The 18,126-nt window shown below is 42.8% G+C and overlaps 1 protein-coding gene across 1 annotated transcript; it reads right to left on the reverse strand.

The window, feature by feature from the left end:
- Positions 1 to 237: 237 nt before the first annotated feature.
- On the reverse strand, positions 238 to 17,459 carry tfg (trafficking from ER to golgi regulator). Its single transcript, XM_034213717.1, has 8 exons — positions 17,266 to 17,459; positions 13,596 to 13,809; positions 13,333 to 13,416; positions 10,680 to 10,826; positions 8,720 to 8,887; positions 8,464 to 8,610; positions 1,576 to 1,674; positions 238 to 1,463 (listed from the first exon to the last, which is right to left on the reverse strand). Exons 2-8 carry the CDS (start codon positions 13,777 to 13,779, stop codon positions 1,090 to 1,092), a joined length of 1,203 nt encoding a protein of 400 aa, XP_034069608.1. The 5' UTR covers positions 13,780 to 13,809; positions 17,266 to 17,459; the 3' UTR covers positions 238 to 1,089.
- Positions 17,460 to 18,126: the final 667 nt, after the last annotated feature.

Below are 18,126 nucleotides of genomic sequence, written 5' to 3' on the forward strand. Positions count from 1 at the left end.
AGACAGTTTGACATGAGGTATCAACCGCATACTCCCATGCCATAAGTCCCAGCCAACCACAACCCACAGGCAGGAAAAGTGAATAGGAAAACCAGCATTACTACAGTTTTCCAAATCTGGGTGGGGGAGAAGAAGAGAAGCCAAAGTTAACAGACATGAACTCAGAAACCACAAAGTGTTAAGAGGAAGACAGCGTGCCGGCCAACAGAAACACAATATCAAAACAAAAAGATAAAACTGGGTCGCAATCATTTATTAGGTTCAAGAAAAAATGTTACATTTTATACATAAACAACTAATCTCACTCGAGGATGGAACTTGATTTATTAGTAAAAACCAGTGATAGAGAAAAAGAGGAATAGCAAGCCTTACTGGAGATGATATATAATTAGCTAAATGAAAGAAGCCTTCTTCATGACACTGGGATCTACACCTCCCATAAGCCATCACCTAGCTAGTGTTCCCAACATGGGGCAGTTTCAATAACACATCATTAATACCGACATGGTGGTGAAGTTGATCAGATCAAGAAAAACAACAACAAACAGCAAAAACAAAAGGGTTCATTTAGATAGTGTCATATAAATGCATCGATACATAGTAACCTCGACCGGGTTGAGATATTTGCCATCGACGTGTACGACACCGATGCAGAATGTGGACGCTGATCTCACTCGCAAAATGAAGCATTACCATGTACAGAACATTGTGCAACAGCCTGCTGTGGTCTCCCAGGTGTGTGCATACAGACTAGTTACATATGGACAGGTACAAGAGGGCCAGTGGTGGTGACAGGAGGCGAGGAGTAACAAGGAACAGACACCAGGGCAGAGTGTGGTGTTGGAGAGACAGCATACAAACACTAACCATCAGACTGGGGGGGGGGGGGGTTGCTTGTTTCATGTTTGGATATTGGTGTAGGGAAGGGGATGCAGAGCAGCGTTTTCCTGCACCCACTCCAAACAGGGAGCCACACATAGAGGGAGGGGGTTGGGGGTGTGAGGATCATCAGCTATCCTCTTTTACCGGTACCCAGGGCCAGGCTGGGTGTAGCCCTGGCCGTACGGGGGGCGGTTGCGGGCGTACGGGTTACCGGCTCCGGGTGGGGGGGGTGACAGTGCTGCCTGGGGGAGGGGTGTATCCTGGGCGGGGAGCGAACCCTGCTGCGGGCTGGGAGCCGGGCGGCAGACTGTAGTTGGCAGGCTGGGAGGCCTGGGAGGTATAGTTTTGGGGAGGGAAGGCTCCTGGGGGGTACTGCTGGGCTGCCTGAGTGGGGTGGGGCTGCTGCTGCTGCTGCTGCTGCCCCCCCTGGAAGCCTGGAGCAGAAGCTGCACCGGGGGCTGGGGCCTGGGAGGAGGGAGGGGGGTAGTTCTGAAACTGCTGCTGCTGGGGCTGCTGGGGCTGCTGAGGCTGCTGGGGCTGGGGGGGGGCGGGCTGAGGGGCTCCGGGCTGAGTGCTGTATCCTGCAGAGAGAGGGAGGGAGAGTCTTTTTAATTCACTCCAGAATAAAGACATCCCCATTGCTCTAAGCAGCTGCTTTTCTTCTTGTAACATCCTGACCATTTCTGCTCTTACCAGAGTACTGCATACCGTACTGCTGCGGCTGCTGGGGCGGGGCAGCGGGCTGCTGGGGGGGGTATCCACCTGGAGCCTGGTACTGCTGATACATCTGACCTGAAGACACGGGGACAAGCGTCATCAGTACACAGATAGAACAACACAAATAAGATCTGCTGTTCCAGATTCACTTTAAAGTATCTCAGTGTTTGTTTTTCACTCACAGCTTCTGCTAAAACTTCACGCAGTCATTAAGCAAGGCTTAGGTAGACGAGGAAAACATATTTGGTGGTTTTCTACAGGCCTGTATTGACGATAACCATAATACGTAAAACCTTTCCACAAAACGTGAACATTCTGCAAACTGTAAGAAGTTTGGACACAACCTTTAAAGGTTAACAAGTATCCACTTCAGATCCTTCCGTACGATTGTATATGTTATAAATTGGATCTCTTCTGCTTTTTTAAGCATTTGATTTGAAAGCCATCCAAGATGCCTCGAAGAAGTATGTGTGTATGTGGTATCAGGGAAACACCTGCTCATCAGGACAGAATAACAAACAAAAAGCAGCTGCAAACACTTTGATGCAGCTATTTGTTGCTAAAAGCGCAGGACTCACAGATGTTGACCGTTGGTAGACGTTACAGTAAGAAGCATCAACCACCAACAGCATGCAAGGGCCCAAGTCCACATAAACACACAAAGGCAACCTTTGCAGAGGGTGATGAGTAGTTGGTAATATCTTCCTTGAAAGTGACGTCGTGCACACACTCATTTTTATGTTTCAAAAACATGGAAACTATTTTTCCTTGTTATTTTAAATCATCAAGTTTTCCGTTGAATGCCTGAATGTTCAGAAGGCAGGCGAAGACTTGGCAAACTACTGGTCTCCCTTAACAAGGCCTGAATCTTTCTCCAAGATCTCCTGCCTGGCACATAAACTGGGTTGACGACATGAAAAGCACAAAGAGGGAAGGCCTAATGAAAGACGGCCGCACCAGGGTTCACTGCTTCTTCAAGCCCTGCTTTTCCACTCTTTGGGAGGGCTGACATGACACTTTACAATTACTGAGTCTGAACAACGCAACGCTGAGTCCTATGAAATGATATACTGTCCGAAAACCTCAATGCACTCAGAAAGAACTCCAGTAATTCAAAACATTAGAGTAGTGCATACAGTACACACACACTGAATGTCCCGAAGGCAACTGACTTTGAGGAGAGGAGGCTAAAAGAACCAGGAGTCAGAAAACACGTCAAACAACGTTGCATTGTTTCTGGGAGACACTTGACAACTAAATATTTATCTAGCAACAGTGGTGTCTTTTTAAAAGCGTTAATGTGATGTGGCAACCATCTGTTATCTCACTGACAGCACCTTTTACATGAACACCACAGTCTTTATTGTGTGAGAAGGCATGTGTGTTAAATTGGCTTCTCCTCCTGTTCTCCCCGGCCTGTAATCCATCATGTGTTATGTGAGAGTGATGGAAGGACGCATGAGGGCTGTGAGACACCTTCAGCCTGGGGAGTTCATTTCACTTCAGGGTAGAGATCAGCGTTGAGCCTGCTGAGCGCTCACAGGACGAAGGAATGAAAAGAGTCAAGGATCAAGAGTTACTATTTTGGTACAGTAGTTTGCTTTTGAAATCAGTCGCCTATAGACCACTTTACTTTTAGGGTGCATTCACACCTGATAGTCCGCTCTCTGGTGCGCTCCAGACCACAGTTTGTTACATTGTTTCATTTTTCAGAAGGTTCGGTTTGCGTTCGGGCAAAACTCAAACGGACTATACACTTTAAACACAAGTCATGTGCACGGAAATGCTGTTCAACCATTGGTCAGACATTAAGGGGGTAAAAACGCAAATCCCGGCAATTTCTACCGGAGCCTCCGCCATGGAGCATCGGCACCTTCGGCAGGTTATTCTCATGCTGCTGTTAGTCTGGAGATCAATACACACTAGCGGCCCGCGCATATGATTATATAATCAGACAACGTCCGTTAAAAAACATTATAACGTAATGAGAGACGTGCAGTAAGGAGGGGCGTTTCACCGACGACAGGTGTTCTTACTTTTATGTAGCTGACGGAGAATTGTTACTTTACACGACACTGTTCAACACTTAATTCTGCTTCACTCTTTAACTAAACAACCGCGGAGGTCTTGAAAGACTTTCGCTAAAGATTTTTGAAGATATCCGCGTTCTTGTGACACGTAAATACTGCGCTTCCTATGTTTTGGTGCGGACTGCGTTCACACCAGCAATGAACCGCTCCAGAGTTCGCAAGCAAGCGCTCCGAGACCACCTATTTTAGCGGACCAGAGTCCGGTTGTTTAGTTCACTTCAGAGGTCTCGGACTGCGTTCACACCGACCCAAATGAACCGCACCAAGCGGCTAAACGCACCAGGGTTCGATTCAACCGGACTATACAAGGCAGGTGTGAACGCACCCTTAAGAAGACAGTCACGGATAAATGGATTCTATCAAGTCTAAACTTCACTTCACACATGCATCCTGCGCTTACCAGTGTGTGGCATTTAATACATCTTAAAACCAGTGCACATAACCACCAAGTGCGTGCACATGATATGAGTGCACAGAGTCAAAATGGCTTGTGGAAAATGCACAAATGCAGTCCATTCCTGCGACACTGGCTCACTCGTCCAGTTGACAATGTTTGTAGGGATGGAATAGACTGATGGTGACTTTGCTTCGGCTGAGGGAACCATAAACGATGATCATCATGTTGTGACCACGTAAAACTTTATCTAGCAGGCTCACAAACTAGTTTCGCATAGGCCTGGATTCTGGCTGCAGTCCGGAGCCCCGGCGAGGGGCTCACTGGAGACGGAGCCAAGGCTACAGGAGACAAATCCCAAGTTGGGAAAATGATGTTCATTGGAACAAAAAAGTATTTGGCTCTAGTTCTACTGAACTTTAAACAAGCCTGAAGAAAAAGTCAGGAGAACAAGTTCTTATTTAAAAAAAACAACACATTTCTGCCCATCTGATAAAGAGCCTCGAGCTTTAGTCTTAGACGCCGCTACAAACACATGTGTTTACAGTTTATTCATGTCGAGCACACATATTGCCAAGGGATAGACAATAGGTCTAAATCTTTACCATCTGCCTATGGATCTTGTTGGCAGCATTCCTATGGTAGAAAGTAACCTTTGAAAAGACCATACACACTCATTTGGCAGCCAATCTCATGTATTTTATAAATTGTAATGCATCAAGGCTGGTTTGCCTGGAGGCAGCTATACTGAGGAACAGTGATATTGTGAGGAAAGGGTCAAGTGGGAGAAGGGGCTGGCAGGATCTAGTTTAACGTCTTTGTTTGCCAACCATCTGCAGCCTTGGAAGTAAGAAAGACATTAAGAAGTGAAAGGAGAGGACAAACTATGCGTTGCCACGTTGGGTTTGGGAGATGTGTCTAACAACCTGCCACAAGATTACAAGAAGGTATTTAGGAAGAGCGGCCAATGTGTATAATAACAACGCTTTAGTGAGCTCTGTGGGGTAGTTCTCTTTTCACTTGGTACAGAAAGTTCTCCTGGAGCTGGGACAAGGCTTGCTGCACTACAGCAGGGTAAATGCTTGCAAAGAAGAAACTTCAGACTGCACTTATGGGCTGTCAGCCTGTTTAATACCTTACCTCTAGCTGCCTACATACTTTACTTGACCTCTATCAGATAAGCTCAAGTAGCCTACCTCCTGTCTTGCTTGTTTGAACCGATATACATTCAGGGCCAAAGCACCTTTTAGCATTGATTTTTAGGCCATTACCTCAATTAATATAGAAGCTATTGAAAAGATATGAGACTATTTGATAAAGAAACTGCTGATATTTTCATTAAAATAATCATATGTACATTTAGGGAGACAAAAATCAGCTACACAAAAGGTGTACAAAGATGTTGTTTAGCCTAGTTCTCGTGTTATAGAGGGAACACTCAGAGCAGCTGGCTGGTGAGCTGGCTAACCCAGTGACTGAAGACGTCTTCATCTGGAGCGACTAAAGAGGCTCTGCTAATCAACCAGGCCAAACCACAAACCACCAGTTAAATGGGGATAGTGATACCACATGTGTGTTGACTAGTCTCCAGTGTTGCAGGTGTTGTCAAGTAAGCAGTGTGACTGCTCTGAGAACAAGTTACAGCTCTGCAACAGAAAGGCCTCTCCTTTGTGGTCTCCTCAAAGAGCGATGCCAAACCACAATCTGAAAACAATCCGATCCACTCACTTCTTTGTGGTAAACAAATACAATATGCGTGACCTCTGTGGCTGCACCTGCACCTGCCTGGGCCTTGCTCTGCAACAACAGGAAGACCAGGCCAGAGAATTCCCTCAAGTTAAATTAGATCAAGATTGGAAGAAATTGGAAATGTGTGATTGGCGCAGAACACCATTTCCCAGCGTGGTGCTGAGTAAAGTCAAATAAGTCATGTTTGTTATTGCCTGATCCTATTTCCATTTATCTTCATCTAGTCTTTAGGTTTGGGTCCAGAATGTCCACATTAAAGATCACACCCAGGGGATAGCTGGGGGGGGTTCTCCTGAGTAAGGAAACCCCTAAATCAATGTTTAGTCTTGTTTAAAGATTCCACAGTGTTGAGACTCAAGCACAGAAGTTGCGCTAGACTTTTTCACTGCCCGTCATTTTTGACGGACAGGATCGTAAAACTTCCGTCAAAATCCAGAATAACCCGTCGGCCTTTACACAACACAACTCGGGGGGGGGGGGGCATGCTCGTGAACTGTCAACGGGGGGAGGGACACAGTGCGCCGTGTTATGCATGACTGCTGCACCTCGCGGGAGCGTGCACAGCGTCAAGCCAAAATGATTTTCAATGATTCGTACGGCACAGTTAGGTTTGGAAACGGTATCATTTCCTTTTTGGAGGGCATGCATAACACGGCATAACACCAGAGCCTCGCTGCGGGGAAACTTTGGCGCTGTTCCGAGTTTGTTCTAATCTGTCAAAATGACGGACTGCTTTCAGATTTGTCCGTCATTGTTAAAAAAAATCCGTCATAGACGGAAAATGTTCGGTTAACACGACCTCTGCTCAAGCATCATGTCTCATTCAATGAACTGCTTCTACAGCAGAATGGACCTTGCTTACATCAAGGGATGCTCCGAGCGGCAATTTTGGGGCCGATCGCCGGAATCAGTATCGGCCGATACCGATCGCCGATCCGATCGAGTGGGTGGGGCCTATTGGGATCTTCCATTTAAAGTGATGTTTAAAACTCTGTTAATGCTCATTCACTGGAGCTTCCACGAACAACAACCAACACAATTATTACATTCAAATTAAGTACATTATTCAAGTTTACATTCACTTTGGATAATAACACGGGAGAGATGAGCGGAAGCCTCTTTTCCTCTCCCCCCCCCCCTCTCTCCTGACAGCCTGTGCCTGTCAGTATCGTCTCATGCAGCTCACTGATCCAGTAATGAGTGACCTGACAGTGAAGAATAAACATATTTATAACTAGTTCATCTTGTTCCAGAGCTAGATAAAATAGCTAAGTGTGTTAGGTCTAACTCTTAGTGTGTGTTTTGCTCCGCTCACCGGTCCGTCACAGCGGGCGGAGCTGCAGGATTTCTGCTTCACACACACCGCTATATTACTGTCTTTTCTGGACCCCTTAAAATACTGCCAGACTGCTGAAGCCATGTTGGCGAGCTTGTTTTGCCGCGCACAGAGAAAAGTGTAATTTTACGTCATGTGATCGGCTCTCCTGATCGGCCTTTATAGAGAGCACCGATCAATCGGCAGAGAGTGAGTATCGGCCGATATCGATCGATCAGAGCATCCCTACTTACATCTGTGAGCTGAATACTTTCGGAAATGTAAACTAAAAAGGTCGAATAGTCAATCTATTATCCTCCTAGATCATTATTGTTCTCATATCAAAACAAGACTCCTGCACTCTGTAAACATTTTACTCTGATAAGTATGACTTCAAATGTTCTTTGTATTTATGGTCATAGTTTTCACCTGCTTGTGTGTGAGCTTTAAGGCAATGCTTAACTATCTTTTGTAGTGTTTATTTTTCTATTGCTTCTACGGTAGGATCCTCCAACCAATACTTCTTTGGATAATTCAGAAAGAACCAATCCTACTAATGCAAACCGTTTTAAATAACTACAAGCTGCCCCATCACATCTAATCACACCATCTTAAACTCACCACTGGATATCATTTCTGGCTTAAAAGAACCCAGACAGACCAACTCTAAACAAAAGAGCTTGAGGTTAACACTTTTTGAGGCAACATTTGTGGGAATGTAAGAAAAACATCCCATATAACTGCGGCAATGTAGGAGAAATTGTAATTCCTAACCAGCGATAAGGCAGTCAATCTCCCTGCTATCCGTGCATGTGGCTGCCTGTGTGTTCACCTATTTATGTATTAAATATTGCATGTGAGTATTGTTGGGGAAATATTTTTCCAAGGCCCATAACTTTGACCCAGTGTATCAGTTCATTCTGTCCTGACTGAGCACACGCACCTGTAACCTTGGATGCTGTGCTCTCAGTGTTTTGTCTCCCTGTTCCTGCCTGCTGGCGTCAGCTGATAGAGGTGTTATCATTCTATCTTGTTATGCAGCATGTTGATTATTCTCTCTGAACTAGCTAAATACACGGGTCTGGGGTAGAGTTCTTCAGAATGTATTGTGGCATCTCAACCGTGTGGTCAACCCGTGGCCCGTGACTTGTCTTGTGAATTCTCCGGCCGAAGCTCCAAATAAACCGTCAGTGTTTGCCATCAAAGCTCCAGCTCTCCTCGTGTCTCTCTGAGTCCTGACTCCTATTGCTTCAGAGGTTTCCCCCACAGGTATATTGGATTTCATGGGGCAGTAGCTGTGTGTGGTTGTGACTCACCATCCAAGGCAGCTGGGGGGCCCTGCTGCACTCCAGGATAGGGAGCCTGTGGTTGGGGAGGCGCCACCGGCTGAGGAGCTGCAGAGGAGGAGTTGATGCTGTCAGGTGTTCCTGAACGCTCCTCTAGTGACAGTGACGCTGGGGGAGCTGCTCGGACGAGGATGAGGAAAAACATTAAAGCGATACACTGAAACAAAACACAAACGTATCAAAGCCAAGTGTCTTCTATTTGATGCAGTTTGCTCAGGTGCAATACCTTGGGCATGGTCCTCACTCAGTCCAAAAGCGGAGATGACATTCTTGCTGACCTCGTCCTGGTTTTTTAACGGGTCGAAGGCCGACATGCTGGCTGCGCTGACTGGAGTGGCGTGTTTCACAGCCTGCTCTGCTGCCATCAGTTTGCCTTCACGTCCGTCCACTGAATCTAGAAACACAGACCTTTAGGAACCAGCTGAGTCTAAGACACATTTTGGCAACAAGGCAATGCATGTACAGTATGCAACATTTTGAGATAATTTGAGTTAACAAAAAACATTAACACGAATATTTAGTACTAAAGGTACGAGTGCTACAGCCTCATTAAGACCTTGATTACACTCCTGCATTAGACTCAGAAAAACAAATCCAACTGTCTGCAGGCTACAGATCACTCCCCATTTACTGTTTCCAGACAAATAACTTATTCAGATGTTATTCAAAAGTTACAGCTCACCAAAATGAAAAATGGCAGCTCAACGTTTCTCAGACAACAGTTATGATAACACATGGAAAGGGTGTCTTTCTGCTTAGTGCGTTTGTGTGCAAGTTTGTATTCCCACAATCAAACTGGACTAAACCAGTTCATATTTAAACAAAAGCTAGTTGTTAAATGATTCCGATGATTAGGGACGGGTGGCGCAGTGGTCTGTGCGTTTGATCATCAGATCAAGGGGGCGTTAGGGAACTCCAGTTCGAAACCCGCTCCCGCCCCACTGCGTCAGGCCGTTGTGTCCTTGGGCAAGACACTTCACCCGAATTTGCTCCTGTGGGTATTGTCCACAGTAGATGACCATTACATGTGTGATCTGTATGTGTAATGTGTATTTGTAAAGCACTTTGAGAGTCTTTGATAAAGCGCTATAATAAATATAAGGATTATTATTATTATTATTCCACGATGACTGACCCTTATGAACTCAAGTCTCACTCTGGTACCAGTATGCCTGTGGGATCTTAAATGTTGGCAGTAAGCATGTGATCAAAGGTTTGTTAAGGAAGGGTGATCCCCATCAGTGGGATAACAGACCTTACTGAAGGTTTGTGATCTAAAAAATAAAACCCAAAGACAAATCAGACTGCCTGGATTATGCATGTGAAAATATACTATAGCCTAGACGGCACAGTGTGGCTCTGTGATTTACATTACTGTTCAGAAGTTATGAGTTGTCATGTAACGACCATTCAAATCAGAAAGACTGCAAATCAATCAAGAATTGCAAAGTAAACATATTTTTATAGTAAAACAGACAGTGTTTTCTTACAAGGCTGATAATATTGGGAGGGATGAAACCCTCTTTAATGGGCACACATGCAGAGCACACAGCACACACAGTGAAATGTGTTCTCTGCATTTAACCCATCCTAGTACCAGGAGTCTAGTACCAGGAGTCTAGTACCAGGAGTCTAGTACCAGGAGTCTAGTACCAGGAGTCTAGTACCAGGAGTCTAGTACTAGGAGTCTAGTACCAGGAGTCTAGTACCAGGAGTCTAGTACCAGGAGTCTAGTACCAGGAGTCTAGTACTAGGAGTCTAGTACCAGGAGTCTAGTACCAGGAGTCTAGTACTAGGAGTCTAGTACCAGGAGTCTAGTACTAGGAGTCTAGTACCAGGAGTCTAGTACCAGGAGTCTAGTACCAGGAGTCTAGTACCAGGAGTCTAGTACTAGGAGCAGTGATACTAAAGGCTGTAATTAATAAGGCTGATACTGATATCCAGTTTAAACAAATCCAACCAAAGACCTAAGGATATGGATCATATACATACCAAGTAGGACATTTAACAAATGAAAAATCAATCTGTCAGTGCTCTCTGGTGGACAAACTATGTAATGATGACACGGAACCATTTCTGCACTGCAACTTCTAAAGGCCAACATATACACCGATACCGATATAATCTAATAAAGGTTGACTTGTTGGTCTACCTCTAAAGTGTGTGTGTGTAGGAGGGGTGGTTACCACTGTCCGGTGCTGCAGCAGCCAAGCCCGGCTCTGTTGGGGGCTCCAGGCTGTCCAGGAGGTTGTTGACTTTATTCCTGAGCTCAATGAGCTCCCTGCGCAGATACTTCACTTGACTAGACTCCAAAGGCCGCGGCTGACCGTTCACTGCAGATAACGGGAGATAAAGGAAAAGGAAAGCAGTGAGCAAAGTCCAACATGAGATTAAGCAAAGCCAAACATTTCTCCATGTCCGCACAGTGAAATCCATCTGTGTGTAAGACCTCAAGGAAAGTGATTGATTCCTGATGGCTTTTACAGAGGACAACAATCCCCAGTTCATATCTTTATTCTCCTTATCGTTATCTCACGTCTGATCTCATTAGATACCATCATTTCCCACTTGGAGTAAAGTATTCAGGATCTGAGTTATAGCCATAACTTATTGATTCGATTTGTTTGATCTTTTAGATGGACCCATTTCACTATACATTATGATTAACAGTTGGGTTGAAAGTCAAACTGTAAAATAGGATCTTCAGTAAAAACTGTTTATTACAGTAACATTTGCAAATTCAAAATAAACAGTCTTTGGAAACTCCTAATTATCCAGTTCATTGGTCAGCTGGAAAGGCGGTTCATTCCACACTGAGTATGTGGCAATTATGAATGATGACTCGTTGCAAATCTGACTCCACACTGTGAATACTTGGCATTACTGAGATCATCCATCGGTCACACGGTTAAAACCACAAAGCCATTTGCAAAAGCAGCCAGGCTGACAGAGAGCTTTATTATTACCAGCTAAACAAAAGAGCTTGGTTTTCGTGCTAACTTAATGAATAGAAATGACGCTATCTAACCAATAGGTCAATTATTCCATTTCCAATCTGCTCTCAACACAGGAAAAAGGTCTTCACAATCTTTGACACTTTGTGACCTGTAAGTCATTCAATATTTTCCCAATTTGTATTATCCCCACTCTAAAAGTGACTGGGGAGTGTAATGTCCAAGAATGATTTTGAGATTAGTGACCGCCGGACATTCTTTTCTCACGTAAGTGTCTGTGTTATGAGAGGATAATGCTGAACAGGGATGCAGTGGGTCATGAGTTCCTCTGTTGGCTGCCACAAGACTGACTACTCTTGCTTGTTTTGCATTTCGACACCTCGAAGAAAATTCATTCCACATGATGTTATTATGCATGTTTGTTTTTGAAATGAAAGCTGAAATCCTGCAGATTAACCTCTTATAATTGCAATTACAGGAGAACAAACTGACGGGAAGCAGAGAATAGGAAACAACATCATGTTGCCATTATATCCCTGAGTAGAGTGAGTGCACATTTAACTTTTGAGTTTAAAAATGAGTCAACATTAGAACATTTGTAAGAAGCAATACATGGTGTGCTATGACTTTGAAGTCTTTTTTTCCGTAGCTGAAACAATATTCTGTTGAATCGTTATCTTCAAATGTTACTTTCCTGCCTATATTCCTCTACTGGTTATTCTCTACCACAATATTTCCGTGCAGGAAGGAACATAATCAGATTCTAGGCTATCCAAAAGTCAAACACTGGGGAAATAATCCTGCTTTTAAAATGACTCACAGGAAATAGAGTAATTCATAAACATGAATACAAACACATGTAATATAGAAATGGGAGCCGGGAGACATAATCAGGGAAAACAACATGTTGTTTTTTGTCATTTACAGAATCAGATGAAGAAATGATTATGGCCTGAAGTTGGCCAGTATTGAAGAGAATGGATTGAAAGAAAACAGTCCCAGATGGCTTGTTTGATCAGTATAATTGGGATGTGCTTCAGCCACCTGCGACCCTACGGATAAGTTGAAATAGCTTAAGTAAATGGGTGGAATATAGTTCACCTTCAGATCCAGTTAATATTAAGGTTAAGTTATAAAACCAGACAGAAAACACAATTGACTTATAAAGCTGCATATAGATTTGCCATATACGACATCTATTTACCAGACGCACCTTATTTGTTCAAGTATTCCTACTCATACAACAATCAAAATCATATTTTAGATCAAGTATTATTAACTGTAAAACCTAATGCAACGTGTTATTACTTTAAAAAGAAAACAGGTCTTAGCCTGACATGTTAGGGCGGGGCTAAGCAGTTGTTTGGTAAATCAGTGTTTCCCATACATTGATTCTATTTGTGACGGGCCACCATAGATAGAATCACATTCTGTGGGAAACACTGTAAATATTATGAATTGTTCTCATGCCCGAGTCAGCTGGCCTGGTGCATATCTAAAATGTCAGTAAGGAACCAGTGTAACTGGACAAAAGGCTTTTGTGAAAACAACCATATTCTGCCTGTCATGTTCTTTGCTTGCTCGAGAGGTGCTAAGAAACGTACAGAAATGTCCAAATGATTAAGAAGGGAGTGAAGACAACTTTCCTTCAGTCAGAGAAGAGCTGAGGTTTGTTGTTTGAAAGATAAGCTGGACTGCCCTCCAGTGACTGGTTGAGGTAACAGCTGATTAAAAGACATCTTGGTCTACAATTGATCATTATTACGGTTTCACATGATTTAAGAAATCCAGAGGTTTGAAGTTTCGATTCCTTAAGGAAAAGTTCACACACAACACGGGGCCGGATGTCTTTTGATCCGTCAGAGAAAATGCTTTAATATCTTACCAAACAAAGTCAGTTTGAGTATTCTACTGCACTGGATGGCGAAGGAGAGGTCGGAGCTGTCAAAAATGGTGATGAGGTCATCATCTAGAAAGAGGGAAATGAAAGAAAAGACGATTATCTCTGCCAAAAATAAAGATTATGTCGTCAAGTTATCAGTAACAGTCACATAAACTTGGTTTTAAAAATAAGAGGAAAACGTCAACAATCACACTTATGACCCTTGAGACCAATGAGGACAAAGGGCCCTGGATGTCCTGACTCACCTTCATCCTTATATTTGATGGTAACCTCGTCGTTACTCTGCAGCTTTCCCCTGAAGACACGTTGCATCATCAGCACTAGCTCGTCGTAAGTAATGTCTTCGTTGTGGATTGGGATGCGTCTGATGTCATCGCCCAACTGGGCTTTAATGATCAGCTTCCCGCTTAGGTCCAGCTGGCCGTTCATGGTGCCGTCCGACCTCTTCTGCTCCCACCACTAACAGGGTCAGAGGAAAGGTAGACAACTTACTAAACAACAAGCCTGATGTCCTAGCGCAGCGTTTCTCAAAGTGTGGGGCGCGCCCCACTGGTGGGGCACAGAGATGTGATAGGTGGGTCGCGAATGGACGCGATGAACAGGAGATTTTCTTTTTTTATTTAAAAAATAAATAAAAATGTTTTGGACCTCAGGCCGGAATCGAACCTGGGTCCTCACGGGCGGTATAGTGGATTATTACAGCCGGAGACTCGCAACGGCGGTGGACTTTCACAGCACCGCTGCACCGGACCTGCCGGAGCCGCCAGAGCCTCGCAACGGCGGGTGTTTGCGGCGGCGGATGCGGTACCGGTGCTGTGAAAGTCCACGGCCCACCTATGCTAGAGCCAGCGGCCCCCTAACGGCAGCGGCCCAATGGGAAAAGTCCCGAATCTCCTGATGGCCAATCCGAAAAGCAATGTGGAGCGGCACCTCACCACTTCATAAGCAGTTTAACCGTGACACTTTTCGAAATCCCGTTTGTGTCCCCCCATTTTACAAATAGGCCTATGTTTATTATTATCTTTTAACGCAAGCCATCATCGCCATGGGAGCACACAGCCTCTGTGAGCGAGCGAGAGAGAGAAAACACACCTTTATCTATTTAATATAGCCTAGTTGTACAAAATAAAGTAAGAAATCATTCCAATGTGTACTATAGGACAGTAAACAGTTTAAAAGGGGAGTGATTAGTAAAATATGCATAGATTAAAAAAAGAATGCTACCTTGGTAACATAAGATAAGAATACACAAGTTTAAATGATTTGTTATTGGTTGTGATCATATTCTAAAAGATGTTTGGATTATTGAAAAGTATACAGCTCCCTTTCATCTGAGTGTTGAGAGCTGTATCCATAAATTCATTGATGCATTAACTTCAACATTTAAAAAAAAAAATCATACATTTTCTTTTCACTGAAAAGTCCCACAGACCCAAACAGCACACAAAGGTTAAAGGTAAGCATATAATAATGTTAAAATGTGCTAAATATATACACTGCAAAAAAAGTGAAAAAGAGGAGTAAAAGTAGCTCACGACTCGTTTAATTTTTTTGAAAGTATCTCTCATCCTAAAAAAGGTTGGAGACCCCCGTTATAGAACGATACATTTGACCATTTTAAGCTTGGCCTACCATTTTATTGGAGCGGCGAGGAACAGGTGGGGCTTGAAAAGGCCCACCTGTTCAAAGTGGGGAATGCCAGAAAAAGTTTGAGAACCACTGTCCTAGCGTCTTGTCTACTTTCTCAATGCTTAATGGAACCGAGTATGACATTTTGGGAACAGCTAAGTTGGACTGACTTTAATTATTTGTTGACTATTAAAGAAGTAGGGTTTTTATTCATAAAGTTGATTGAAGGTTACCAAAAACTAAAGTCATCAACAGCATCAGTGTTAACGGACAATAGTGTAATGCTGAACCCCACTAGAACTGCAGGATTATGATTAAAAGAATGACTCACTCTGATCTCACTTATGCACGAAATAAAATAACATCAGAATGATCATTATGTTCAACTAGAGGGCTTAGAAAACACTAGGTCAGTGTTATCAGGGTAGGCGAAGTGGTTTCTTGGTGGTTACTATTGAAAGGCGATTGTCACATTAACAAGGGATATGGAATCATGTTCAAATGAGCAGGTCTTATCTCTCTGAACAGAGATCAAGGGAGAAAGAGAACTTCTGTTTACTAAACATTTAATTGTAATAGTCTAACTCAATCTTTAACAAACCGTCTATCTCCCTAATGGGCAGTGATGTGATTTCTAAAGTCTGTTTATACGTAATTGAATCCAATCAAGAGTATTCATATGCAGTAACAACATCACACAGTGTCCCTGTACTGCAGGGTCTAAGGGTCAAACATCACCCTGTGAGGTGGCAAAGATAACTGTATGATATTACAGACTTTGACCCAAAATATTAACCAGTTTGATAAGATAATCACAGCTTTCAACTATGAGTATTGGATCTTTTCGAAAGGCATCATTTCATCATTTACAAGCAAAATAGGTGAAACACACAGATTAAGTTTGTTAGGCAATCCAACATATGTAGTTTCACATTCAGCTAAAGTCGAGCCTAAACAGCTTGTGATCAATGAACGTCTCTCAGTGATGTGTGTAGCAGTGGTGGATAATAACAAAGTGCATTTACTCAAGTACAATTTTGAAGTACTTTTACCTTACCTGAGTATTTTCAGTATATGCTACTTTATACTTCTACTCCACTGCATTTTAGAAGCCAATATTGTACTTTTTAGTCCACTACATTTATTTGACAGCTTTAGTTACTTTTTAGATTTAGACTATTAGCTTATACAAAATATAAATATACATTAAATTATTTATAAGTTATATTTATAGGATATCCAGCAGCAGTATAGAGTTATAAGCTCCAAATGTACCAGCTATGATAAAAACACATTCATAATCATATAAGTAACCTAGCTACTGTATAATATATAGATGATTAGGAGCACCTTTATTATTGATTCTTGTAGTATTGCTTATTTTACTTAAAAATCTGAGTACTTCTTCCACAACTGATATGTAGTGAGCAGTTGGATTTACTATGACGTTTGGTACTTATGTTCAAGGCTGGACAATAAACAGTGAATTTAATTCCAGAGACGCTACGGCTTTCACTCTGCTAGCCAGATGAATAATTAGCCGGATGCTAGGGATTGTGTGGTAGCTAACATTTAGCATACAGTTATGTTAAATGGGGGAACGACAAACTGGTTTCTACCAAAAGTGGCTATACCATATGTTGATGACAACGTTTGGTAACTTTAGATCTGATTTAGACGTTAAAATTGTCACTGAAGTGCGGCTAAAGCTGATGGTAACAGACGCTCATTCGCAGAGTCATCTGTCAGTGGCCCATAAACATAACCAGTGACTGCTAACTAGGCCGTTTCATCACTGCCCTGTCAATGGTGTCATTAAAAACTGTAAATGCGGAGTTAAAAGCAATAGTATATTTAATATTTCATTTCATTGCAGTAAAATACCTATCATTACTTTCACTTTCTAGTAATCGGTCGGCATCAAGCTGTTTCCTGGGTAACTTGCTACCTTTAAATGGCACTCTGAGCTAACGTTAGGTAAACCGGCATATTTTCAACAAAGTAAAATAACAACTTTGTCTTTAATAAGAATAGAAAAAAAAGCCAGTGTCAGTTATTTTCGTATGTAACTTCCTATGAATAAGACTCGGCACCTGTTTGGGCGAGATGCATAAGCTTTAGCTCGCTGCGTAGCTAAATTAACATTAGTAGTTGCTAGCTAGCAAGCTAACCACATAGCTAGCTTGCTAGCAACAGACCACTCAAACAGAGAAAGGATGGGAACTGCTGTGTGGTTTAAACTACTTCATAACATGCCTGAACCATAAACACAAGAAGGTATTTTACCTGAATCAGACGACTTGGCCGCGCTGTGTTTCACAGGTTTCCCTAAACCGTGAAATTAATATATTTTAGCTAGCCTAGCTAGACCCGGGTACCAGCATCAGGAAGTGTCCAAGCCTCCAAGACTGTCAACGTCAACCAGTACGTGGCATTCATCGTGCGCATGCTCAGATGATCGGATCAAAGTGCGTTGTGACCGTTGTGACCAGATACTGTGCCTGTGATTGAATCACCTAATTGTAAATATGTTCAGTGCTGTAAAGCAGAGCTGGGAGAAGTACTCAGATCTTGGTACTAAGTACCATAGTGTAGGAATACTCTGTTACAAGTAAAAGTCCAAAATGTTACAGATGTAAAAGTACAAAAGTATTCGCATCAAAATATACTTAAAGTACCAACATAAAGTACTCATTATGCAAATGTACTCAATTCAAAATGATATATTTTATATTTTGATTATAATGATTGATGCATTAATGTATTTATCAAAGCTGGTAAAGGTGCAGCTAGTTTTAATTACTTAGTATGCTGCAGGGTAGCTTGTTTATGTTACTCCTGGTGTAACTAAAGTCTTCTTAGTTTTAAGTGTTACACCACTGGTGTAAAGTAACTAAGTACATCACTCAAGTACAGTACTTAAGTAGCCTACAAAGGTGTCATTTTCACTGGGGACATGTCCCCACCACTTTTTGAAAAGGCCAATTTTGTACCCACCACTTTTTAAAAGTATAACTTATACATGTTCTGAAAAATAACGTGCACAAAGAAATGTAATAAAAAATAACACTGGTTTAGTGTTTGCAGCAAACCATCACACACACTTCTGTGGAGATGCTCTCCAACATCCTCAATAATACACTGAAT

This window comes from Gymnodraco acuticeps, unplaced genomic scaffold (assembly GCF_902827175.1).
Source record: "Gymnodraco acuticeps unplaced genomic scaffold, fGymAcu1.1, whole genome shotgun sequence".
NCBI lineage: Eukaryota > Metazoa > Chordata > Actinopteri > Perciformes > Bathydraconidae > Gymnodraco > Gymnodraco acuticeps.